Source organism: Dreissena polymorpha, chromosome 2 (genome assembly GCF_020536995.1).
Source record: "Dreissena polymorpha isolate Duluth1 chromosome 2, UMN_Dpol_1.0, whole genome shotgun sequence".
NCBI lineage: Eukaryota > Metazoa > Mollusca > Bivalvia > Myida > Dreissenidae > Dreissena > Dreissena polymorpha.
Genome location: NC_068356.1, coordinates 88,361,406 through 88,388,051, shown reverse-complemented (window position 1 = coordinate 88,388,051; position 26,646 = coordinate 88,361,406). Strand labels below are relative to the sequence as shown.

Sequence of the window (26,646 nt, the reverse complement as noted above, 5' to 3'; positions counted from 1 at the left end):
GTCCCTGTTGCCCTAGGGAGAGACATTAGCTTCTAATGTTGGTTGCCCAGAGGGGAACCATATGAAGTATGTTGGTTGCCCAGCCAAATTTCTAGGAGCTCCTAGTAAATGTCATGGGCATTGGACATATAATACTTTAAAAAATATTCAGTTATCATAAGCCTAAATTGTTGACAATTACTTCAACATGCTTCAGCTAATTTCCATAGAGAGGTGTTTATGATTAACTGTTTGAAAGTTTCCAGCTTTTATACAAGAAATACCGTCAAAATAGGACTACCAACTTTTGAATTTGACATGCGCAAAATTCAATCAACTGGCCCTGAGCCAACCGGAAAACACTCATTTCTATCCCTAGCTACCACTAATTGCTATCCCAGTTATTTCATGTCATACCTCTGCATGTTGACCAGGGATCAGCACTTTCCCACACTGGGCACATTTCAAGCAATGAGGATGCCAGTCTCGACCCAGGGATGTCTTGCGCTCAGCTGGAATAGAAACAGTTAACTCTTTCAGTGCTGGAACCAAATTTTGAAGGCCTTTGCAAACCGTTTGGATTCAGATGAGACGCCACAGGACGTGGCGTATCATCAGGATCCAAACTGTTTGCTATTCTGATAGTATTCTTTGAAAAAAAATCGAAGAAAATGCTAATTTATGAAATTCAGCAGAAGACATTTTAGCAGACGACAATTTTCCCAGCATGCAAATAGACCTGAGCCTCTCTCTGGTAAAACTGGGCTTCTAGCCTGTGCATAAAGTGTTGTCCCAGACTAGCCTGTGAAGTCTGCACAGGTTAATCATGGATGCCACAAGCAGCCTAAACTGGATTTTTGCTGGCAAGAGACTTTCTTTCAACAAAATATACAATGAAAGCGGAAAGTGCCATCCCTGATTAAACTGTGTAAACTGCAGAGGGAAATGTGGGAAGACAACATAATGGATATCCTCTTTTTGCATTATACAATATGTAAAACACTTTCATGTTTGTTAATATTAATATTATAAATAAAGCATGGCAGCATAAAAGGAATTATTGATGTAAGGGTTAAGTTATTTTCTATCCAGTATTTAAAGCAAAGGAACCCAGAAATTTCCAATCCCAACAACAGTTGATTTATTGTGTTTACTGTACTTGTTCATATTGAAACCTTTGTTTTGAGGATTGAACTATTTATCACTGTTTAGGTATGTTGTGACAGTAAAACCTGCCCTGTGGGTTTTCACATGGCAAGTTTTTAGTACATGTATTTTTTTAAATAAATGTTAAGTAGTGACAAGTATTATTTGTCTTTAAAGGGGCCTTTCACAGCTTTTGGCATGCAATGAAGTTTTTCATGTAATGCTTTATATTGATAAATTTAAAGATTGGACCTAAAAATCTCCAGATAAAAAAACAGGAATACAATTTAAAAAAGAAAAGAAAAAGTAACCCTCAACTGGGCTCAAACCACTGACCACTGGAGTCCTGGAGTAAAAATTTTCCGCTCTTACCACTCGGCCATCCATACTCATGCTACATGTATGATGAGATGTTTTTTTTACTTTTTATAAGAAATCCTTGTAGATTCAGGAAATATAACGACAACAACAGAACTTTCCAAATTATTCAATCGTTTCGTGTTGCAACGCTTTATAATTTTCAGGTTTTCAAATCGTCAAAAGATGCATATAATGGATATTTTAGAGCTTGGTAAATGTTCAGTATTACTGTTTCCTCACATATATCACAACTAAAACAAAAATTTGAGAATTAAAAAAAACTTTTTTTAATTTTGTCAATTTACATAAACGTGAAAAGGCCCCTTTAAAGTTGATGGGTTTAACAAAGAATATTGCTTTTTATATTTTGGTTAAATTTTGTGCACGTGTATTTTCTAAATAAATAATGTGTATTTTTTTTACAGCAAAATGCGTTTGCTTCATTGATTGTCTATCAATTTTGTTAATTGAATTTCAGGTACTAAAAACTTCAAATTTTATACTTAAGTATGTTTTTTTGTTTTTTTAAAGCAATCATCAATTTGAAAAATAAACAATTGCTGTCTCCATCGGAAGACATATGCCCCCGAAAAATGCTTTTTCGAAACCTAAAGGCAGATTTCGAAACCTAAACGCGGGCCCTAAGTTCAAGGTCAAGGGGGTCACAATTTGTGTGTGTATGGAAAGGCAAAATACACATGCATACCAAATATGAAGGTTACATCTGAAGCGACAAAGAAGTTATGAGCATTTTTCGAGCGGAAACGCATTTTTTTTATGATTCAATGGCCGTAGCTCAGAAGTGCCTGGGTAAATTTGGCTGATTATCAAACATAGCCTAGATTTTATTACCTTACACATTTGTATGAAGTTTGGTGACGATCCAATGACAATTGATGGAGTTATTGAGCGGGAATGGATATTTTAGAGCTTGGTAAATGTTCAGTATTACTGTTTCCTCACATATATCACAACTAAAACAAAAATTTGAGAATTAAAAAAAACTTTTTTTAATTTTGTCAATTTACATAAACGTGAAAAGGCCCCTTTAAAGTTGATGGGTTTAACAAAGAATATTGCTTTTTATATTTTGGTTAAATTTTGTGCACGTGTATTTTCTAAATAAATAATGTGTATTTTTTTTACAGCAAAATGCGTTTGCTTCATTGATTGTCTATCAATTTTGTTAATTGAATTTCAGGTACTAAAAACTTCAAATTTTATACTTAAGTATGTTTTTTTGTTTTTTTAAAGCAATCATCAATTTGAAAAATAAACAATTGCTGTCTCCATCGGAAGACATATGCCCCCGAAAAATGCTTTTTCGAAACCTAAAGGCAGATTTCGAAACCTAAACGCGGGCCCTAAGTTCAAGGTCAAGGGGGTCACAATTTGTGTGTGTATGGAAAGGCAAAATACACATGCATACCAAATATGAAGGTTACATCTGAAGCGACAAAGAAGTTATGAGCATTTTTCGAGCGGAAACGCATTTTTTTTATGATTCAATGGCCGTAGCTCAGAAGTGCCTGGGTAAATTTGGCTGATTATCAAACATAGCCTAGATTTTATTACCTTACACATTTGTATGAAGTTTGGTGACGATACAATGACAATTGATGGAGTTATTGAGCGGGAACGAGAAAAAACTAAATTTGTCGATGCAGGCGTTTTCAGCCTTATATAACAGGGGCCTATTAAAGGCCCCTTCCCAATTGAAAATTTCTTTAAAATTATGCAGTTTTCCTCAAAATCCTAACTTACACCTATTACAGCTATTTCATTTCCCAAAGCAGCAATTTTAGCGAGAATTCTTCCCAAAATGAGCAATTTCTTCTCAAAATTCATAGGCTAGGGCCTCTTCCCAATGAAGCAAGGAAAACTCCTGGTTGATGATTCAAGGGCCGTAACTCAGGAGTGTCTTGGTCAATTTTGCTGATTATCTAATTTGACCAAGATCTTATGACCTTACACATTTTCATGAAGTGTGGCGATTATCCTATAACATTTGGTTCTGTGATTAAGCCGAAACGAGAAAAAATGCAATTTTCAATGATTCAAGGGCCGTAACTCAAGAGTGTCTGGGTCAATTTGGCCAATTATATAACTTGACCTAGATGTTATTGCCTTACACATTTTCATGATGTGGGGCAATGATCCTATGACATTTGCTCGAGTTATTGAGCGGAAACGAGAAAAAACAACAATTTTACGATGATTCAAGGGCCGTAATTCAGGAGTGTCTGGGTCAATTTGGCTGATTATCAAATTTGACCTAGATGTTATTGCCTTACACATTTTTATGAAGTTTGGTGAAGATCTGATGACAAATGCTTGAGTTATTGAGCGGAAACAAGAAAAAAACAATTTTACGATGATTCAAGGGCTGTAACTCAAGAGTGTCTAGGTCGATTTGGCCGATTATCGAACTTGACTTAGATGTTATTGCCTTAAACATTTTCATGAAGTTTAGTGAAGATCTGATGACTATTGCTTGACTTATTGAGCGGAAACTAATCCGGACGGAAAGACTAACTAACTGACTAACTTAACGAACGATGCGATTTTAATATGGTTCTGGGGGCATAAAAAGAATACTTAAATATACAGTTTATAATGCTTATAGACACTACCATTGAGTGAAAGTAAATTTCCAACAATAACAACCATCAAGTATAAGCTTAAAGTGATGTACGATTTATAATATGGCCAAGTATTTGATACTGATATTTAATCTTCAAGTGTTTGTTTTGCACTACAAATCACTCAGATATTCTCTAATGCTATACAGCCATTATACTTAAACGGAGTTGGCCCAGAATATGGCTCAAATTTAACAAGATTGGGATTTTGAGAGGTGGAACCTAATATTCCTAGCTTTTTGGGGTTTTGTTTGTTATTCTTGTTAGATTTTTGCTGTTTGCAACATGTTTTGAGTACTGTCATGTCAGTCAGTTACCATACATAATGACAATTCTATACAATTCAGGACTTTTTTTGTACACTGGAGTCAAAGCTATTATTTGTTACAAAAAGTGAAGTTCCTTCTTGAATCTTCCCAAATATTATCTGGTAATTTACTACCATATTTTTGTTCCTGACTTTAAACTGCTATGTCTTCCTCACTAACATTTCTCTTCATACTTGACAGACAGAATAAACATCCTCTTTTAATCAACATGATTTAAATGTGTGTCTTTTGATCTTGAAAATATCCTGTTATAGCCAAGAAATTAAGCAAAGGTAGATATACAGTTGTATCACCAAAACATGTTTCTGTAAAGCCATCAATCTATCAAATAATCAGATAAGAGAATTTGGATCAGATTACATGTGTAGCATGTCATTAAATGAAAGTTCTTTTTCATTCATTGTTTTATTCGATGTCACCACCTGCTACATACTGGACTGATTAAAAATGAAATGGCCAAGCAAAGACTGTCTTATCTATACTAGAGTTGCGACACCTTAAGGGTTTCGCGGGATGGAATGAGTGGAGAGATCAAATCAAATTGAAAATTGATTATTTCTAAAAAAAATTGGTACGAAAAAATATGTGGGTACGAAAAAAAAAAAATGTGGGTACTAAACCAAATTTGAGTACGAAAAAAAAGGGTACGAACAAAATAAGGGTACGAAAAACTATTTGGGTACGAAAAAAATGGGTACGAATAAAAAATCAGGTACGAAAAAATTTGGTTACGAAAAAAAAATGAGTACGAACCAATGGGTACAAAAAAAATTTGGGTATGAACAAATTTGTGAACGAAAAAAAATTGGGTACGAAAATAATGTGGGTAGGAAAAAAAACAAATTTGGTTACGAAAACAAATTAGAGTACGAAAAAATATACGGAACGACAAAAATTAGGGTACGAACAACTATCTGGGTACGAAAAAAATGGGTACGAATAAAAATTTGGGTACGAACAAATTTGGGTAGGAAAAAAATGGGTACGAAAAAAAAAATTTAGGTACGAAAATCATTTGGGTACGAAAAAGATGGGTACGAAAAATAAATTTGGTACGAACAAATTCGGATACGAAAAACATTTGGGTACAAAAAAAAATTTGGGTACGAAAAAAAAAGGGAACTAAAAACATTTGGGTACGAAAAAAATTAGGTACAAAAAAAAATTGGCTACGAAAAAAATTGGGTACAAAAAACATTTGGGTACGAAAAAAAAATTTGGTACAAACAAATTTGGGTACGAAAAACATTTGGGTACGAAAAAAATGGTTACGAAAAAAAAATTGGGGTACGAAAAAATTTGGGTACGTCAAAAATTTGGGTACGACAAAAATGGGTACGAAAAAAAAATTGGGTACGAAAAAAATATGGGTACGAAATATTTTGGGTACGAAAAAAAATATTTAAAATCAAATTTGAATTGTCTAGCGCGTGAATTGTCTTGGGGTTGCTATTAACGCTACATGTACTTCCAGCCAAGCCATGTGTTTATAGCGATTGCGCAATAAAAAAACACCACTTTTTCGTCATTTTATCAAAAACTAGAGTTTTCCCAGAAATGACGATTATGCCATCGTGTAGATCGCGTTCTTGTCCATAAACATGTCAAATTTCAGCAACCATGTTGGGCCAGTTTTCAAGACTCCCAAATCGCGGTTATAACCAGGAGCTTAACGAATAATAGTCGCCATTATCATTCGTTCAATGAACATCATCAATAGATGACGTCCTATACATCACTCATTCCATATTTCCGAATGTATCTGTACCGTATATCATTTATTAGGAAGCTTGTGAAAGCTTCAATTGACTTGAAACAATTCTAGCATTAAGCTACAACTGTTACTTCATATAAAAACAATTTTAGAAAATTTGCTAATGCAAATGTTTCTCCGAATAGCATCTATGACAACCAAAGTACCTTAATGACATTCATTTCACGTCTAATATATTTGAGCCACGCTCATTGAAAATTAATGCATGTGTGTTAAGAGTCATCCCAGATTAGCCTGTGTAGTCCGCACAGGCTTTATCAAGATTGACACTTTCCACTTAAACTGTATTTATGCAAAGAAGAGATAACCATAAAAGTGGAAAGTGTCGTCCTAGATGAGCATGTGCAGACTGCACAGGCTAATCTGGGACGACACTTTTAACACATGAATTAAACCCCTCTTTTGACAGAGCATGGCCCATTTGTACAAATCCAGCAACCAAAATACATTGGCAGCCGTTCAAATGTCCTGGACATCTTCGTGTCCTCTGGCATGTGTTTCTCACACCAGCAAAATACAAATTTAGCAGGCTTAAAACTACATAAAATGTCTCGACATCCTAAAAACTACAACTGTACAAGCTAATTGTACATGGATAAATTTGTCATGCGATGGAATTTCACAAAAGCCTGAAGGGAGCTAAGACACAACACCACTGTTAGAATAAGTTTTTCCTATTTTTTCATACAAAAAATAGTTAACCTTCTTTGTTTTGTTTCAGCAAATGACATTATAAGTGTGTGTGGGTTACGGACTGCAAGGTTAGCTCAGATTGTCAGACAGAAGTGGAAGGTTTTGCCAGTCTTCCATTGATAGTGTGTTTGAGACCTGCGCTGAGAAATGTTCCTTCTAGGTCAAATTTATTTGCAAAACAATCAGTTTATTTAAATGAGTGTTCAGTGCGCATCATCATGCAAAAATGGGTCTTCTGCCATATGCAGCAAGCGTAGTTCCAGACCAGCCTGTGTATTTGCCCCAGTATGGTCATTAGCTATATGTGCCCTGTCCACTATTGAGGGCATCACCTTGTAGGGTAACATCCTGACCAGGCTGGGCAGATGTGGATGCTGGAGCTAGGCTGGCGGCCAATGGCATGAGACCCATTTTAGCATGACCCTGTTCAAATATGACTGTCTTTATTGTTATTTGGTATTTTTCTTGTTATTTATGTTTCTTACAAGAACATACCAAGATATCAATTGACATTGGTTCTAATGACAATTGCTATGTGTATGCTAAAAGTAAAGACGTGTACAGGTATACATTACAATAAATTTAGTAGTAAATATGTCAATGTTGTCAAAATCCTTTTCTTGCCATTAATAAGTGTTAAACACATTCAACTTGTAATTTCTAATAAATAATAGATCAAAATTATGCTTTGTTTCAATTATATTTTCTAAGAGCTCCACTTTCTTTACCAAAACATCATAGTGTGTTTAAAGGGGCCTTTTCACGTTTTGGTAAATTGACAAAAATTTTTTTTAAATGTTTCAGATTCGCAAATTTTCCTTGTAGCTATAAATGATATTTGTGAGAAAACAGCAATGCTGAACATTTACCATGCTCTAAAATATCCATTATATGCATCTTTAAACGATATAAAAACTTGAAAATTATAAAGCGTTGCAACGCAAAACGATTGAATAATTTGGAGAGTTCTGTTGTTGTCGTTATATTTTGTGATACTATATATACGAGGATTGCTTATATAAAGTATAAAATACATCACTCATTGAATGAGCGCCGATGGCCGAGTGGTCTAAGCAATAGCCTTTTACTCCAGGGGTCAGTGGTTCGAGCCCAGTTGATCAGATGGTTACTTTTTTTTATTTCTTTGATGTAATTCATATTTTTTACCGGAGCATTTTAGATCCAATGTTTACATTCATCAATATAAAGCATTTAATGACAAACTTCAATATGTGCCAAAATCTGTGAAAAGGCCCCTTTAATATGGCGACCAAATGGCATAATGATCTTAATAGACTCTCTATAAAACAGACTCCAATAAATTGCTTAATTAACAAACAATTGTAAGAAAAACAATAACACGGAAATCTTAAGTACACTAGTAATTGATATGCATTAATCTTTTAAAATTCAGATGTATTCATTCACAAGTCTGAATGAATACATCTGTCAATGAATACATGTCAATATTTGAAGAAAGACGTATTTGTTCATTCATTAAAAAATGTGCTCTGAACAACTTGAGAAGACAATGGACCAATATAACCATAACAATCACAATTAAATATATGCATGACATTATGTCTTTTAAAGGCAATTTAATTTGTTTAGTAAATTTTAGCAAAAACACAGTCACAGGTTTCGTCTAATAAACCGATCATTCATTAATCCTTCTTAAGAGGTTGATATATAGTTCTTCTTGAATGCTTTGAGCTGTTACGAGTAAATAGTACAAGAGACTCAGAGGGTCAATAGCTGGGGGTTGGACTATTGCACTAAAAGATGTTGATATATTTAAAACTCTGTTGTATTTGATCGCGGATATAGTAAACAGCACCAAATACTAACAATAAACCTGATAAAGAACATTTACTAGAACTGAAGAAAATAAATCAAATTCCGTACCAAAGTACACGACGGTACCACATCCAGAACACAAATTTCTCGTGGACTTCTGAGCCATACTGAAACTCTCCCAGGTAAATTTCCAAATGAACAACTGAACTCCTCCAGTTATTCCGGACGTTTTATCGAATTCGAAACTGCACGTTTTGAATTACATGTATTCCATTAGTATTTTACTTGGCGCACCTTGTCAATCATAAAGTACCAAGTTATATCCATTAAATTTAACTCATGTACAGTGTTATACTACAATGCTTAAGAATTGTCGTCTGTACTAACTCAAGCGTGACGGGACATCCCATTGTGGCCTGTAGGGGGATTTTTGAATGCACGGGTGATGACATGTCCTCAACGCGGAATCCGGTACCTTTATTGTTTATTTGACAACAAATGTGATTATTTCCAGCGAAGCGGACATATATTAAAGTATGTGTTTACAATACAATGAGAAACAATTTACGCATTGCACCGTCACGAAAATTGCATGATTTTTCATGGGTAAGATAAACTATCGATACGAACAGGATATTACCACTCAATTTCGAGTGTGCTTCAACCAATCCAGAAGATATCAACCAAGAGGAACAGATAATGTAAACACGCATAAAACAGTTAAAATACCGGTTACTATTATTATGTTTAAGGGAGTTGGAAAGAAGACTATCAACTTTAATATATGTACACTAAATCGTACTTCTTACGCAACATTTAAAAGTTACATAATTTCTCCATTAAGTATCGAAGGATTATGTAAAAACATGGAGTATGAACAAACAAATCATACTTTTGTTTAGACTCCTAAAAAATGGACTCGAACTCCTCGCTGATTCGACGAATAGTCATTAACCGAGCAATATCACTCGAAAGTAAAAGGTCACAAAACGACGCAACCGAAAATATTGACTTTACGTGAAAATCAATAAACATTAGTCAAATTTGAATTTGCACTAAATAAGGCTCCGTGCCGTATATAAATAATTATGTCAACTTATTTCACTGTTGATAATTTTATCTCATCGAGAACACATAATATATTATCAATGTAGATGGATTAATTGTTCATCATTTCCCGAAAACAATCTGGTTCAAGTTCCTTTTTGGTTCACGTGATTGTAGGTCGTATATTTACACGCAAGTGCAACTCGTTACAGCGAAGTTTAATAGTATTTGGATCTTGTAATTTTGATGACAGAGCAAGTAACATTATACATGATCCGGTACGTGTGCGATACATGTGATGCACGTGAACTGTTGTTAAAAACATCGCTGCTATAATAAAATACCAGCCTGAAATCGTCTTTGCTTATAACGATTTTTTATCAAACATTTGAACAAGTATGTTTTCCGATCAGATAGTCCTAAGAAATCAATTTCTTTTGCAACTATTAAGTAAATAACCTCAAACAACAACGTGTGAACTTTCAATTACCGTTTTTGAGAAATTGTACAAGTGTTTCGATAGAAGTGCGATTAAGTGTAGATCTCTCCGAAAAATAAATGTAAAGTAGATGCTAGATCAATTGCAAACTGTGAAAATAATGGTGTTCTTCAATTTGCTGAAATAAGACAGACAGACAGACATACAGCCAGACAGACAGGCGGGCGGGCAGGCAGGCAGGCAGGCAGGCAGGCAGGCAGGCAGGCAGACAGACACACAGACAGACACACAGACAGACACACAGAAACACACACAGACAGACATACAGACAAACAGACAGACAGAAGACAGACAGACAGACAGACAGACAGACAGACAGACAGACAGACAGACAGACAGACAGACAGACAGACAGACAGACAGACAGACAGACAGACAGACAGACAGACAGACAGACAGACAGACAGACAGACAGACAGACAGACAGACAGACAGTTTATTCAGAGTTATTCACATCGTCTTCATACCAAAGCATACTTAAGTATACACTTTTTTTTTGTCAGGTACATTGGTATAACAACATAATATTATATATCATAAAATTGTCATTTAAGAATACAAATACTAAAAAAACTATCGAGGTGATAATTTACTTTATTGAACAGTATTATTAAGATTCGTATTTCTTATATCAAGACCTTCAGGGACCTGATATACTTGCATACATTAGAAATTACTGATTTTTCCATTGAAACAAATAACTTGTTTAATTCATCAAAAGATGGATTGGTATACAATACACGGCTTTTGTTTTTTCTAACATCAGTGAAACAGCGACATATGGATATAAAATGGTGTTCATCTTCTAAATCAAAGTCATTACAATAGCGTTCGTTTCGTGGTATGCTAATTGTTTCGGGAAACTTTCAAAATGAATTTTTTTTTTATTTGATATTTTATCATCATCCAGAAAAGTTGAACGGATATCTTCCTTGCAGAGTTTTGTAAACGAACAAATGTGATTTCCATATAAATTAATTTCTAAACACGAAATATCTTTAAAACAAATATACAGCGTTGATTGTGGTTGGAGTTTGGGAAAGGTAAAGAGTTTAATGAATGAGATCAAGGATAGCGAATGTCTTTTTCTGTGCAGTTCTTAGCTGCATCACACACAGTACGGGATGTTACGCGGAGTTTTCTCGGCTTATTTTACATTATTACATATTGGTGGTCATAAACCTATAGATACAAAACAGAAAACCAAAAGAAGAATGGAAGTGAAATTAAAACATATGAGTAAACCGGCCACACGCGAAGTATCCGTACATATTTTAAATATTTATACGCGCGTTCTTCGAACAAACGTGTTTTAGTGGTTTGTCGGGCATTGCTATTTGATTTTATTATTAACAATATCGAGAATCATCGCGCTCATGCTTAATACATTAGTCAATTTGGTGGAATAATTCTTATTAAATTAATCAAAAATAATATTTATCATGGTATAGTTGAAAACACATGAATAATCTATTATTGACATACCATAATTATATTGCTGAATATCTTAATTTAACAAATTTCTGGTCTAAAAAAATTCCAGTTCACCTAGTTCACGCAATAGCGTCTATATTATATAACAATTATTTTACTGGCCGCGAACTCAGGTCAGCACATAAGGTAGTCCTGAAGACGCAGCGATGACCTGCAAATAAACTCTGACATTCACACACTCTGGCTGCGAACTGACCCTGATACCTCGCGGGTTGAAATGCAATCTATTAAAGTGATGCCACGCTTCCACTGCTCTTTATACTTTTACATGTTAACATGTTGACAGGAATATGGAAGTCAGTACTAAATATGAGAACATAGCCTTTAAGTACAAACGCTCTTGTGCTGGCAATCCTCTAAAAATAAAAGGTGCACGCACAAACTGTATTGATGTCGAGAGTTAAGTGTAAAACTGTTCTATCTATTAAGCCTTTTCATTAGAGAAACAATTGTTTCATGCAGTAAAACAGTGTTACAAAGACGCGTTCATGTTTCCAATGTTCTGGTGGTATACTCAAATCAGCCAATGGCATAAATGAAGTGTATTCATTCGTGTCTAGCCGCGGAAAATTGTATTTGAATTTTATTGGACACTAACACAGGTCAGGTTAGGTCAAAAGTGACGTTAAACAGATAAGCCGAAAAATATAGCTTAACAAAATATCTCTCCAAAATCCCGTCCTGTGTAGTGGCCGTTTTGTCTTAGACTGGTAAACATAAAATTGGTACATCCGGTCGAAGGACGCCATGTTTGCTATTAACGGTGAAAAGTCATGAAAATGGAAAAAGGAAAATAAGCAATTATAAACTTAATACGTACGTTTATTACATTGAACTTTTGAAAACATTCAATATTATTTATTTCGAAGGAAATTGTATACAAGCCGGCTAAAATTTAACAAGTTTTTTCAACTTGTTTGTGTGTGCATTTCATCGTCAGTTTGCAACTTTCCTGATAATGCTAGCACATGAAATGCTTTGTTTTGTTACTTACCAGACACAAAAAGAGTCGATCATTGAGATATTTAAATATACCCAAAATTTGGACGTGTCTTTCACACGATTTTTGTTTACAGGTGGTGGTGGGGGGGGGGGGGGGGGGAGGATTAGAGAGAGTAGCCCCCTTCTGCATGTTATTTTTTTTACATTCATTTATGACGTTATTTGGTGTGTTATAACTCTTCAAGAAAAATACTTTAAAGTCTTGGATAGTGACCTTTGTTTAAGTGTTTTAACAAATTTACTTACACATAGATACACACGATCCCCGTACATATGAACCTGACTCTCCTTCGTACTTATTTTCCCGTCGCTATTCATTACCAGATTATCCCATTTATTCCTTTTTTTAAAGCAAATTCTGGTAATTATTGAGTATGAAAGTGCTTAAGAATTTCATAAACGCAAACAATCGCTTTTTTCTTAAGTGATAAAATGTATGTGGCTTCTTTGCCTATTGATTGCCTATAGATTACGTGATATTCAGGATGATTTTTAACCAGGTTTTCCAAAGGAAAAAACTGGTTGTTAGATTGGCGAAGGTCGGCAGGCAGGCAGGTGGAACAAGCTTGTCCGGGCCATAACTATGTTGTTCATTGTGAGATTTTAAAATCATTTGGCACATTTGTTCACCATCATTGGGCGGTGTGTGTCGCGCGAAAGAATCACGTCGATATCTTCAAGGTCAAGGTCACACTTTGAGTTCAAAGGTAAAAAATGGCCATAAATGAGCTTGTCGGGCCGGGCCATAACTGAGTCATTCATTGTGAGATTTTAAAATCATTTGGCACATTTGTTCGCAATCATTTGACGGTGTGTCGCGCGAAAGGATAACGTTGATATCTTCAAGGTCACACTTTGAGTTCAAATGTCAAAAATTGCCATAAATGAGTTTGTCCAGGCCATAACTATGTCATTCATTGTGAGATTTTAAAATCATTTTGCACATTTGCTCACCATCATTCGAAGGTGTGTGGCGCCAAAGAATTACGTCGATAATTTCAAGGTCAAGGTCACACTTTGAGTTCAACGGTCAAAAATGGCCATAAATGAGCTTGTCCGGGCCATAACTATGTCATTCATTGTGAGATTTTAAAATGACTCTGTTGATTTAATTAATTTTGTTCACAGTCATTGGACGGCATGTCATGCAAAAGAATTCAAGAGTTCAAAGGTCAAAATGGCCATAAATGATCATGGCATAATAATTCTTTAAAATCAACATAAATTAGCTTCTCTTGTTTTGTGAAGACAGCATGCAAAATATTCTGTGTCAATGCAGCATATGGGGGTATACGTCACGTCTGTGACAAAACTCTATTTATAAAAAATTTTTTTTTGAAAACCTGGTTTTGTGACAATTTTGTCCCTTGTTACAGACTTCCCCCCTACTTCCCATGTAACACTGGTAAAAGGGGTTCAGTGATTTTTTCTCCCAATTGGGAAAGGGTCCGGTACCCATGCCATTGGGAATTTTTCGCGGCGTGAAATCACCAAATTGGGAAAAAAACACGTCGCAAAATCTTCCAATTGGGAAAAATTAAATTGTGAATTATACCAATTGAAGAATGGTATTTTAATGACTTTGTTAAACTTTTGTCAGCTTTAAATGACACAGGAAAGAAAAACTTTTATTCACAGCCTTGCACAAACAACAACATGCTATCGGAACACAGAGTTACAGAGTTTTCTGTTTGTGTCTGCTTTAAATATATCAAGAATGGCGTCTTTCTGGGCTTATTAGATTCCAGACACCCCCAGGCTGCTTAGCCTCATCAGAGCACTAAGTGTGCCTTGTCCGAGTCTGTTTCGTTTGTCTGTGCAGACTGATGAACTTTTTACGAAGCCAAAATCACTTAACGATTTGCTCTTGACTTCACTAGGCTTTCATTTCTTTCTGTAATACCTACTATTGTGACTCATGGCATACATGTTAATTTTTTTAGGTCCAAAGCGGGACATTCCATAAAAAATTGTCGGGACATTTGACCAAAAAGCAGGATCTATCATTCCACCATTACTGTAGTCAGTACTAACAAAAACTCTTGATACTTTTATTCAAGACATAAAACATCTGATATGAACATGAAATCTAAAACATAACAATAACAGTTTTATTAAATAAGACTATAGCAAACAACGAAGATAATATTCATCTTTTAAGAGTACAAAATCTGGAACATTACGACAACAATACTCATTATATTACTTTCACTGGCAAACATTAACGCAGGGGAGGCTATCCAGTTGCGATGTTTTTTTAAGCATGTATCCATGCGCAGTTTGTTTCTTGTCAATTGTCGCGGCTTAATTGGAGTAGGATCAAACTGTCATGCATAGCACCTCGTTGTTTTTAGCTTAATTGGAGTAGGGTCAAACTGTCATGCATAGCACCTCGTTGTTTTTATTACAATTACACCCAATTACACTAGACAGGATGGGTATCACTTATTGGACTGTTTGTTGCGATTTTGGTATATTGCACATTCGGATTATCCCGTTATTTTGGAACTAAACATTGAATGTAAAAGACTCATTAATGACGTAGAGTTAATTTTACAAAACAATTGTTTTGTAAACCGTTTCAAACAAAGACAAAAACAAACACATTTTCAACATTTATTTCATTATAATACAACTATCGATAGCAATAAGCGACCACTATCTTGAAGACCACCATGGTGTGAATGCCTGATAAAATCAATAATTTGCCGATAAATCGCTGATAAGGTGTCATAAACAACACTGGTACACACGAGAAGTAGAATCGGATTGTTAATTGGGGGCAATAAAAGGATTAGCGGTGGTAAGTGTTAGTGAAACAGAGCTTGAATAGCGAATTTTATTGGGAACCTATAGACCTTACATCGTTTTTTACGAATGTCGGGACAAATCGTCTCATATCGGGACGCCGGGACAAAGAGCCCAAAAGCGGGACTGTCCTGCCGAGATCGGGACGTCTGGCATGTATGCTCATGGGGAGTATTGCCAGAAGCGTAAGAAAATTCGGACTGGTTAATATTTCGCAATAACATACACATATTTAATGTACAAATGTAACATTAAATGTTTAAACCAGTCAATGATTGAGAAGTCAAATCGGCCGCAAGTTAAAACGGTAGCGAAATACGTCAAGTTGGCGCATTCGGGGATTTTTTACTAGAATTTGATTGGGATTGTCAGGGTTCGACATAAACTTTTTTTACAGCAAGACCGTCGGACCAGCTCCTCTTAAAATGTACTAGCCCGAACCTGATGTCTACTAGACCATAACTGACATAGCAAATGAACACAATTGTGTCATGTAACTGTTAAATCAGGATTTATCAGTAAATAATCAGTGAACACCAGATTTTTTAATGCATAGAGTAAAACAATAAAATAACCCTTTTTTGCTTTTCTCAGTCAAATTTAAGTCATGGGAACTGACTCGATTTTCCATCTAGGATAAAATTGACGTTTTCATGTTTCTTCATATTTACGTTTCGTGTCAGTTAAGCGTCGGGTTCTTTTTTATTAACTGATTTGTCGGACAAAAATCCGAACTTGAACAAAGCCATTCTATTACATTATCTTGTCTGCTACGCAAAAATGTTTACATTGACAATAGATCTACCGATTTTCGATAAAAATCGTAAAATCATGCTCTACAGTTTTACGACACTGCAGAAAATCATTAATATTCATGACAACTTGACCAATAGAAACAAGCAATTTCTGCAGGAAGCTCTCCCTTGCGTCTAAAAATAGGGATGAATCATGTGAATGCTCCGCGTTTATTTAAATATACTAGTTTTGTTTTAATGTAAATAATGGATACAAGAGTAATTTTACACATTAAAAGTTAAGGTTTTCACAGCAGTTATTTATAGTTATATGAATCCGTATAGATTTTTTTTTAATTTATGTACGACCAGTCGGACAACCTAGCCCGCAGTTTTACTAGCCCGACCACCGATCTTACTAGACAATGTCTGTCGGACGTGCCTTAGTGTCGAACCCTGATTGTTTGTATTTTTTCGGAAATTGGGACGGGTCCGGTTCATTTTGGGAACGGGTTCGTAGGTCATTGGGAACGGGTCCGTTTACCGGACCCGTCCAACCAAAGAAGGAAAAAATCACTAGGGGTTTGTGTCATATTTCTTACAGGGCTTTTTTCAGCTTTTTGGGAAGATAGCCCATGGCTTTGAAATTGGGAATTTTATCGGCATTTTCTAGAAATTGGGAAAATAACTTTGGATTTAAAACTTCATGAATGAGTTCAGCATCTTTAATCACAAACACCACCATGATCAACAGTTTTCCACTTAATAAGCTCACACAAAGTCTTCAGTCACATAAGGCACCATTTTTAGCTCGACTATTATATATGATTATGAAATATATATAGTGGAGCTATCCTACTCACCCCGGCGTTGCTGTTCCCGTTTGCGTTTGCGTGCAAATGTAAAAGTTTGCGTACTATCCCAAATGTTTCCAATGTCCCTTGACATATTGCTTTCATATTTTGCATACTTGTTAACCATCATGACCCCAACCTATAAACAAGAGCAGACAACTGTATCAAGCATTTTGACAGAATTATGGCCCCTTTTATACTTAGAATATGCATATTATTGATAAATCTATGTTAAAGTTTGGGTACTACCCCAAATATTTCCTGTGTCCCTTGACATATTGCTTTCATATTTTGCATACTTGTTTACCATCAAGACCCCAACCTTTAAACAAGAGCAAACAACTGTATCAAGCATTTTGACAGAATTATTACCCCTTATATACTTAGAATATGCATATTATTGATAAATCTAAGTTAAAGTTTGCGTACTACCCCAAATATTTCCTGTGTCCCTTGACATATTGCTTTCATATTTTGCATACTTGTTTACCAACATGACCCCAACCTATAAACAAGAGCAGACAACTGTATCAAGCATTTTGACAGAATTATGGCCCCTTTTATACTTAGAATATGCATATTATTGATAAATCTATGTTACAGTTTGACAAAACAACACCTACCTGACATACCACAATGCACTCCACCCAAACCATCCCCCCCCCAAAAATGTTTTTTTCTTCTTATTCTTGAAAGATCATCTATGAAATGATCACACACCCACATTATACCCCCCCCCCCCCCCAACCACCCCCCCCCCCCCCAATTTTTTTTTTGTTTTCTTATTTTTGAAAGATCATCTATTAAATGATCACACACCCACATTATACCCCCCCCCTCTCCATGATAGCTTTCGTTATACTGTCAAGCACTCGAATAGTCGAGCGCACTGTCCTCTGACAGCTCTTGTTTTAGAAGGCGCTTCGTCTTCTTCTGAAGAACTATTGCTTTCAACATGTTGAATATCAGTCAGCACTTTGCTTTCGGAAGTCAGCGATGACGATGCAAAAGAGTCACTTCAACTTGTTTTTGAATCACTATCATTAACAATGGAAGGAGTTTCAATGGGAAGACTTGTACTTCTTGACGATGTTTGTTATTTAATGACGCTTGCTTAACAAAATCAACAGTTTTCGTTTTGCAACCAGGGTTTTGCTTAGGAATCTTTTTCACATAATATTTCGAATTGCAAGACATATATGTTTTCCATGCAGCCGAATCACAAAACGCTTTAATTTCATCGCAAATATAATAAGCGCCTTAACAACACGGAGAATATTGTGCACACGAATAATGCAGACGTCATCCAAATCGAGGTATAGTCTAAACCCGTACGAGACCAGATCGGACTACGCTTTGTTAAAAAGCGAAACAGCCGATGTCATGAGCGTTTTTTTTTCTGTCCGTCAACCGAACACTTTAATGGTCATAACTTTTTCAATGTTTAACATAGCAACTTGATATTTGGCATGCATGTGCATCTCATGGAGCTGCACATTTTTAGTGGTGAAAGGTCAAGGTTATCCTTCAAGGTCAAATGTATAATATATGGCGTCTGTCCGTCCGTCCGAAAACTTTAACATTTACCATAACTTTTTCACTATTGATAATAGCAACTTGGTATTTGCCATGCATGTGTATCTCCTGGAGCTGAACATTTTGAGTGGTGAAAGGTCAAGGTCATCCTTCAAGGTCAAATGTCAAATATTTGGTCCGTCCGAAAACTTTAGCATTGGCCATAACTTTTTAAATATTGAAGATAGCAACTTAATATTTGTGATGCATGTGTATCTCCTGGAGCTAAACATTTTAAGTGGTGAAAGGTGAAAATCAAGGTCATTTTTCAAGGTCAAATGTCAAATATTCCGTCTGTCCTAAAACTTTAACATTGGCCATAACCTCTTAAATATTGAAGATACATGTAGCAACTTGATATTTGGCATGCATGTGTATCTCATGGAGCTGCACATTTTGAGTGGTGAAAGGTCAAGGTCATCCTTCAAGGTCATCCTTCAAGGTCAAAGGTAAAATTTTGCAATATTGAATATAGCAACTAGATATTAAAAATGCATGTGTATCTCATGGAGCTGCACATTTTTGAGGGGTGAAAGGTCAAGGTCATCCTTCAAGGTCAAAGGTTGAATAGATGGCTTCAAAGCGGCGCAATAGGGGGCATTGTGTTTCCGGAAAACATATCTCTTGTTTAGCAAGTTTTGGGGAAAAAAGTATACTTTTAGCAATTGGGAATATAGCCGAATTTCGGCTATAAAATTGGGCCAAAAAAAGCCCTGTCTTAGTATGCAAAAAATAAAATATAAGTTTATAAAGAGCATTAGCTCTCTATAATGGGTTATTTGGTACATTAAACATGCTCTCAAGCGCTTGGGTGCTTACCGAAATCTAATTTGTTACAACATGTAATTGTAGTATAAGAAATACGTTAATACTTTTACAATGGCATTTACCCATGTTTTTTCCCAAAGTTTTAATGAAACATATTTCCTACATGTCTTTGACACGAAATGGAACTTTATAACTTTGTTTTTGGTTAAGTTTTACACGCTTTCTGACTTCAAGCAGTTAAGGAATCCCCTATGTTATTAGGTACAAAAGTGATATTAATAATGTTAAATGTTGCATATGGGACATTTTTCTATAAATATTATTGAAAAAGCAAAACAACACAATCTGTTTGGTCATTTTCTGATATAAATTTGCGTTCTATGAAGGGGTTTTCCGTCAGTCTGCTTAATAAAGCTACCAGTATCAGATGCTCGCGCTTCCACCATGTTACCGTGTGTATTGGTGATATATGTAAAAATTGACTCTTCTACCATGGCATTTATCGATACGTTTTTATTAGCTCATCTATTTTATTTTAATTATGAGCTATTGTCATCACCTTGGCGTCGGCGTCCGATTAAGTTTTGTGTTTAGGTCGATTGCATTCAAACTTGGTATACTTACTTACTATCATGAGGGAACTAGGCAGGCAAAGTAAGATAACTCTGGCGTGCATTTTGACAGAATTATGTGCCCTTTTTAACCAGGTTTTCCGAAGGAAAAAACTGGTTATTAGATTGGCGAATGCGGGCGGGCTGGCGGGCTGGCTGGCGGGCGGGCGGAACAAGCTTGTCCGGGCCATAACTATGTCGTTCATTGTCAGATTTTAAAATCATTTGGCACATTTGTTCACCATCATTGGACGGTGTGTCGCGCGAAATAATTACGTCTATATCTCCAAGGTCAAGGTCACACTTTGAGTTCAAAGGTCAAAAATGGCCATAAATGAGCTTGTCCTGGCCATAACTATGTCATTCATTGTGAGATTTTAAAATCATTTGGCACATTTGTTCACCATCATGGGACGGTGTGTCGCACGAAAGAATCACGTCAATATCTCCAATGTCAAGGTCGCCACGACTAAAAATAGATTTTTTTTAAAAACAAACTTACAAAGGGGGTTTATTTTGTTTGTTCATTTCAAAAGTTCAGTTTGAGTTTTCTCCCTTTATCAGATTTTTTTTTCACAATGAAAACCTGGTTTTGTGACAATTTTGTCCCTTGTTATACTTAGAAAATTGAAAATTTTGTTAAGTTTTGTGTTTAGGTCCATTTTGTTCCTTAAGTATCAAAGCTATTGCTTTCATACTTGCAACACTTACTAACTATCATAAGGGGACTGTGCAGGCAAAGTTATGTAACTCTGACTGGCATTTTGACAGAATTATGTGCCCTTTTTATACGCCCGTATAAAATACGGGACGTATTATGTGAAACCCCTTGGCGGGCGGGCGGGCGGCGGGCGGAAGGCATCACTTTGTCCGGACTCTAATTCAAATTGTATTCATCCGATCTTCACCAAACTTGGTCAGCAGTTGCATCTAGTTGATATCTAGGCCAAGTTCGAATATGGGTCATGCCGGGTCAAAAACTAGGTCATAGGGTCAATAAGTGCATTTTCAAAGGGGCCACTTTGTCCGGACTCTATTTCAAATTGTATTCATCCGATCTTCACCAAACTTGGTCAGCAGTTGCATCTAGTTGATATATAGGCCAAGTTCGAATATGGGTCATGCCGGGTCAAAAACTAGGTCATAGGGTCAATTAGTGCATTTTCAACGGCGCCACTTTGTCCGGACTCTAATTCAAATTGTATTCATCCGATCTTCACCAAACTTGGTCAGTAGTTGCATCTAGTTGATATCTAGGTCAAGTCCGAATATGGGTCATGCTGGGTCAAAAACTAGGTCAAAGGGTCAATTAGTGCATTTTACTTTGTCCGGACTCTAATTCAAATTGTATAAATCTTATCTTCACCAAACTTGGTCAGTAGTTGCATCTAGTTGATATCTAGGCCAAGTTCGAATATGGGTCATGCCAGGTAAAAAAACTAGGTCATAGGGTCAATTAGTCCATTTTCAACAGCGCCACTTTGTCCGGACTCTTATTCAAATTGTATTCATCCGATCTTTACCAAACTTGGTCAGTAGTTGCATCTAGTTGATATCTAGGTCAAGTTCGAATATGGGTCATGTCGGGTCAAGAACTAGGTCATAGGGTCAATTAGTGCATTTTCAACGGCGCCACTTTGTCCGGACTCTAATTCAAATTGTATTCATCCGAAACTTTTAAACAACTTTTTATCCTGCGTCAAAGTGGTATGGGGGTATAAGTCACATTCAGTGACAAAGCTCTAGTTATATATATATCTAGGTCTAGTTCGAATATGGGTCATGCCGGGTCAAAAACTAGGTCACGGGGTCACTTAGTGCATTTCAAGCATTTAGCATGGTGTCTGCTCTCTAATATAAGTAGTTTTCATCCAATCTTCACTTAACTTGGTCAGAAGTTGTATCTAGACAATATTTAGGTCAAGTTCAAATATGGGTCATGCCGGTGTAGCGGTCCATTTTTTCCCCCGGCCAGTTTTTCCCCGGGGAAAAATTGGCCTAGGCCATTTTTTCCCTGGGGAAAGATTGGCCTAGGCCGTTTTTTCCCCCAGGGAAATAATGGCCCAGGCCAATCTTTCCCCCCCTTGGCCAAATTTTCCCCCTACTTAAAGAATTAATTGCAACATGACTCTTGGCACTTTTTTCGCCCCTCGGCCAATCTTTCCCCCCTCCCTTCCTAAGAATTAATAGCAACATGACTCTTAATTTTTTTTTCTTCCCTTCGCCAATTTCCCCCTCCCCCTACTTAAAGAATTAATAGCAACATGACTCTTGGCCATTTTTCTCCCCTCGGCCAATTCCCCCCTCGCCCCCCAAAGTAATTGTCAAAAGATAAAATTAAGTGTAAAAGTGGTCTTTGGAACGAAACCAAATGGTAGGGGTGAAAAACTGGCCAAGGGGGAAAAATGGCCTTAAAGTGAATGAACAAGAGGGTCCTGTATCGCTCACCTGAAACTCCTTCTAGATTGCAAACAAACATTTTGTATGATTTGACTTAGTTGTAACCTAGCTTTTGCCTGCACATGACCAACTTCCAAACTCAGGTAATGATTTGATAGAGATGGACATTGTGATCCATTTTCATGAAGATCAGGAAGAAAATATGACATCTAGAGAGTTAACGAAAGTTTTCTATAATTTGACCTAATGACCTAGTTTTTGACTACCTATCACCTACATTCAAACTCAACCTATATTTCATTGAGATGAAGGTTCTGACCAATTTTCATGAAGATTGGTATGAAAAGTGACCTCTGGAGTGTTAACTAACCGTTTCTGTGATTTGGTCTGGTGACCTAGTTTTGGAACACACATGACCCACTTTCCCTAACTTAACCTAGATTTCATTGAGATGACCAATTTTCAGGGGGGGGGGAATTTGCAGAAAGGTGAAGAAAAAATGTAAAATAGAAGTAAAATAAAAGATAAGGGGGTTGAGGCAGTTTAAGCAAATCTCAATCAAATTCTGTTGTTAAAACTACTTTTATATGTTAAGGGGGAAAAACTTGCCATGGGGGGAAAAACTGTCTGAAAGTGAAGAATAAATGTAAAAGATAAGTAAGATAAAAGATAAGGGGGTGGAGGCAGTTTTAGCAACTCTCGATCAAATTCTGTTGTTAAAACTACTTGAACATGGTAGGGGGGAAAAACTGGCCAGGGGAGAACAACTGGAAGAAAAGTGAAATATAAATGTAAAAGATAAGTAAAATAAAAGATAAGGGTGTGGAGGCAGTTTTAGCAACTCTCAATCAAACTCTGATATTAAAACTACTTTTACATGTTAGGGGGGAAAAACTGGCCAGGGGGGAAAAACTGGACGAAAGGTGTAGACGGAAAGATATATTAAATGAAAAATCAGGGGGGAAGAATTGGACTAGGGGGGGAAGAATTGGCCTAGGCCACTTTTTCCCCGGGGAAAAAATGGACTAGTCCCTTTTTTCCCCGGGGAAAAAGTGGCCAGGGGGGAAAAAATGGCCTGTTACACCGGGTCAAAAACTAGGTCACAAAGTCACAAACCATTTCAAGCATTTAGCATGGTGTCCGCTCTCTAATTGAAGTAGTTTTCATCCGATCTTCACCAAATTTGGTCAGAAGTTGTGTGTAGACAATATCTACATGTAGGTCAAGTTCAAATATGGGTCATGCCAGGTTTAAAACTGGGTCACGGGGTCACTTAGTGCATCTCAAGCATTTAGCATGGTGTCCGCTCTCTAATTGAAGTAGTTTTCATCAGATCTTCATCAACTTTGGTCAGAAGTTGTGTCTAGATGACATGTAGGTCAAGTTCAAATATGGGTCATGGTAAAGTTATCAAGTTGTCCAAAGCCTTTAAGCGGGCGTATCTTGTGACAGTTTGGCACTCTTGTTATACTTAGAAAATTCAAAATTTGGTTAAGTTTTGTGTTTAGGTCTACTTTATTCCTAAAGTATCAAAGCTATTGCTTTCATACTTGCAACACTTACTAACTATCTTAAGGGGACTGTGCAGACAAAGTTGCATAACTCTGGTTGTCATTTTGACGGAATTATGGCCCTTTTTTGACTTAGTAACTTTGAATATATGGTTAAATTTTGTGTTTAGATCCACTTTACTTCTAAAGTATTAAGGCTATTGCTTTCAAACATCAAATACTTTCATGCTATCATGAGGGTACTGTACCTGGCAAGTTGAATTTTACCTTGACCTTTAAATGACCTTGACTATCAAGGTCAAATTATTAAATTTTGCTAAAATTGCCATAACTTCTTTATTTATGATTAGATTTGATTGATACTTTGACATAACAACTCTTACCTGACATACCACAATAGACTCCACCCAAACCATCCCCCACGCCCCCCCATTGTTTTTTTCCCCATTTTTTTAAAGATCATCCAGTGCTCCAGCTAGGATTTGAAAAGGGCAGGGGGGCTTTTTTGTCAAAAGGGCACTTTCGACGCGCAGTATTTTGTCAAAAGGGCACTTTCGACGCGCAGTATTTTGTCAAAAGGGCACGTTCGAGCGCGCTGGTGTTTCTGGAATGCTTCCTATTGCATGTTAATTTATATGTTATAAATAATTGTATTATTCCCATTATTATTAAACCATTCAAATATAATGTCTACAATGAGGATTAAACTAATTACAATTTAATAAGAGATTTATGAATTATCATATGTAAAAAAAAAAAATTTTTTTTTTTTTTTTAGGGCAGGGCGGAGGTTCGGGGGGGAGGGGGGGGGCAGGGTGCGGCGCCCTTCGATTAAGGCCTAGCTGGAGCACTGAATTCATCTAATAAATGACTACACCCTCAAACTATACCCCCCCCCCCCCCCCCCCCCAATTTTTATATTTTTTTTAAACATGGTTAAAAAACAAAAATATTTTTATTATTATTTTATTTTTGAAATACCGTCCAACAATCCCACCCAAGAATAACCCCCCCCCCCCCCCCAAAAAAAAAAAATAAATAAAACAAATTGCATTTGTTTTATTATTTTTGGAAGATAATGTAATAAATGACCACACACCCACACTATACACCCCTCTCCACCCCTCCCTCCTTTGTGATTGAAGTATTGAGATAGGTCCCGTAACCTTTAAAAAGAATAGATGAGCGTTCTGCACACACAAGGAGGTGCTCTTGTTAAAATTGTAACATAATATTGCTTCCACTTGTTTCTGACACACACAAAAGTGAAAAATAACTCAGATTTTCTTGTTAAGTTACGCAAAGGGGGTACCAAAAGTACCTATTATTGTACATATACATGTACATGTCATATAATTTATACTTAAAGCGAGATTATACGATTTTTATATGTGTCAAATTCTAATGTATGGATAAAAATACGTTACAATAACACAAAATAGTCAAGAAAAATTATACATTGAAGATGAATTATATGAAATGCAGCAAAGACAAATTAGCGCCCCGAGCCGATTGTGCCGATGATATTTCGTACATATTTTCCTACAATAACCGAAGCATTCGTCTTTTTATTAGGATCAGAGTTAGTGTTCGTGTGTCATATGAATATATATCGTTGCGGGAGTTTAAAATGAACCGTTAAACCAGTGCCCCAGATAATTATTTGGGAAATAGGGTTTTCACCCATTGATTTTGAAAAATAGGGTGATTTCATTCTTGAAATAGGGTAAACTTAGTTATATAATTGCATACCTTATAATCATTTCTGCTTTACATCTGTTGAAGCTGCACACTTGTTAGCCGGATTTTTTTCGAAAAAATCTCGGCTTATAGATTGATGTTGTCGGGCGGGCGGGGGGGCGGGCGGGCGGGCGGGGTGGCGGCGTGCTCGAAAATGTTAAAGTTCTTATTTCATGGTATAACTTTGGTATGCTTGGACCTAGAGTCTTCAAACTTGACATGAAGGTTGGCCAGGATTAACAGATGACCACTGGTCATTTCAAGGTCATTCATTTGAAGGTCAAGGTCACTGTGACCTTCAATATAAAAAATGTTAAAGTTCTTATAACTTTGGTATGCTTGGACCTAGAGTCTTGAAACTTGACATGAAGGTTGGCCATAACTAGTTAGTAACCACTGGTCATTTCAAGGTCATTCATTTGAAGGTCAAGGTCACTGTGACCTTGAATGTAAAAATGTTAAAGTTCTTATTTCATGGTATAACTTTGGTATGCTTGGACCTAGAGTCTTCAAACTTGACATGAAGGTTGGCCAGGATTAACAGATGACCACTGGTCATTTCAAGGTCATTCATTTGAAGGTGAAGGTCACTGTGACCTTCAATATAAAAATGTTAAAGTTGTTATAACTTTGGTATGCTTGGACCTAGAGTCTTGAAACTTGACATGAAGGTTGGCCAGAACTAGTAAGTAACCACTGGACATTTCAAGGTCATTCATTTGAAGGTCAAGGTCACTGTGACCTTGAATGTAAAAATGTTAAAGTTGTTATAACTTTGGTATGCTTGGACCTAGAGTCTTGAAACTTGACATGAAGGTTGGCCAGAACTAGTAGATGACCACTGGTCATTTTAAGGTCAAGGTCACCGTGACCTTGAATGTAA

The 26,646-nt window shown here is 36.3% G+C and overlaps 3 protein-coding genes across 6 annotated transcripts in view; 1 reads left to right on the top strand and 2 right to left on the bottom strand.

Moving 5' to 3' along the window:
• The window catches only part of LOC127867961 (ras association domain-containing protein 4-like), a 58,357-nt gene extending 49,053 nt beyond the window's left edge, over positions 1–9,304 (bottom strand). The window contains exons 1-2 of the mRNA XM_052409489.1: positions 8,829–9,304; positions 397–491 (exon numbers count right to left, since the gene is read on the bottom strand). Coding sequence (XP_052265449.1) covers positions 397–491; positions 8,829–8,886 — 153 coding nt within the window. The 5' untranslated portion in view covers positions 8,887–9,304. The remainder of the gene's footprint in view (positions 1–396; positions 492–8,828) is intronic.
• LOC127867957 (folliculin-interacting protein 1-like) overlaps positions 1–26,646 on the bottom strand; it is a 280,754-nt gene that overhangs the window by 27,603 nt on the left and 226,505 nt on the right. The window lies entirely within an intron of this gene.
• LOC127867956 (uncharacterized) overlaps positions 12,462–26,646 on the top strand; it is a 55,030-nt gene continuing 40,845 nt past the window's right edge. For all 4 annotated transcript variants that reach the window (XM_052409478.1, XM_052409479.1, XM_052409476.1 and 1 more), the window contains exon 1: positions 12,462–12,576. The gene's annotated coding sequence lies outside the window, so the exon portion shown is untranslated. The remainder of the gene's footprint in view (positions 12,577–26,646) is intronic.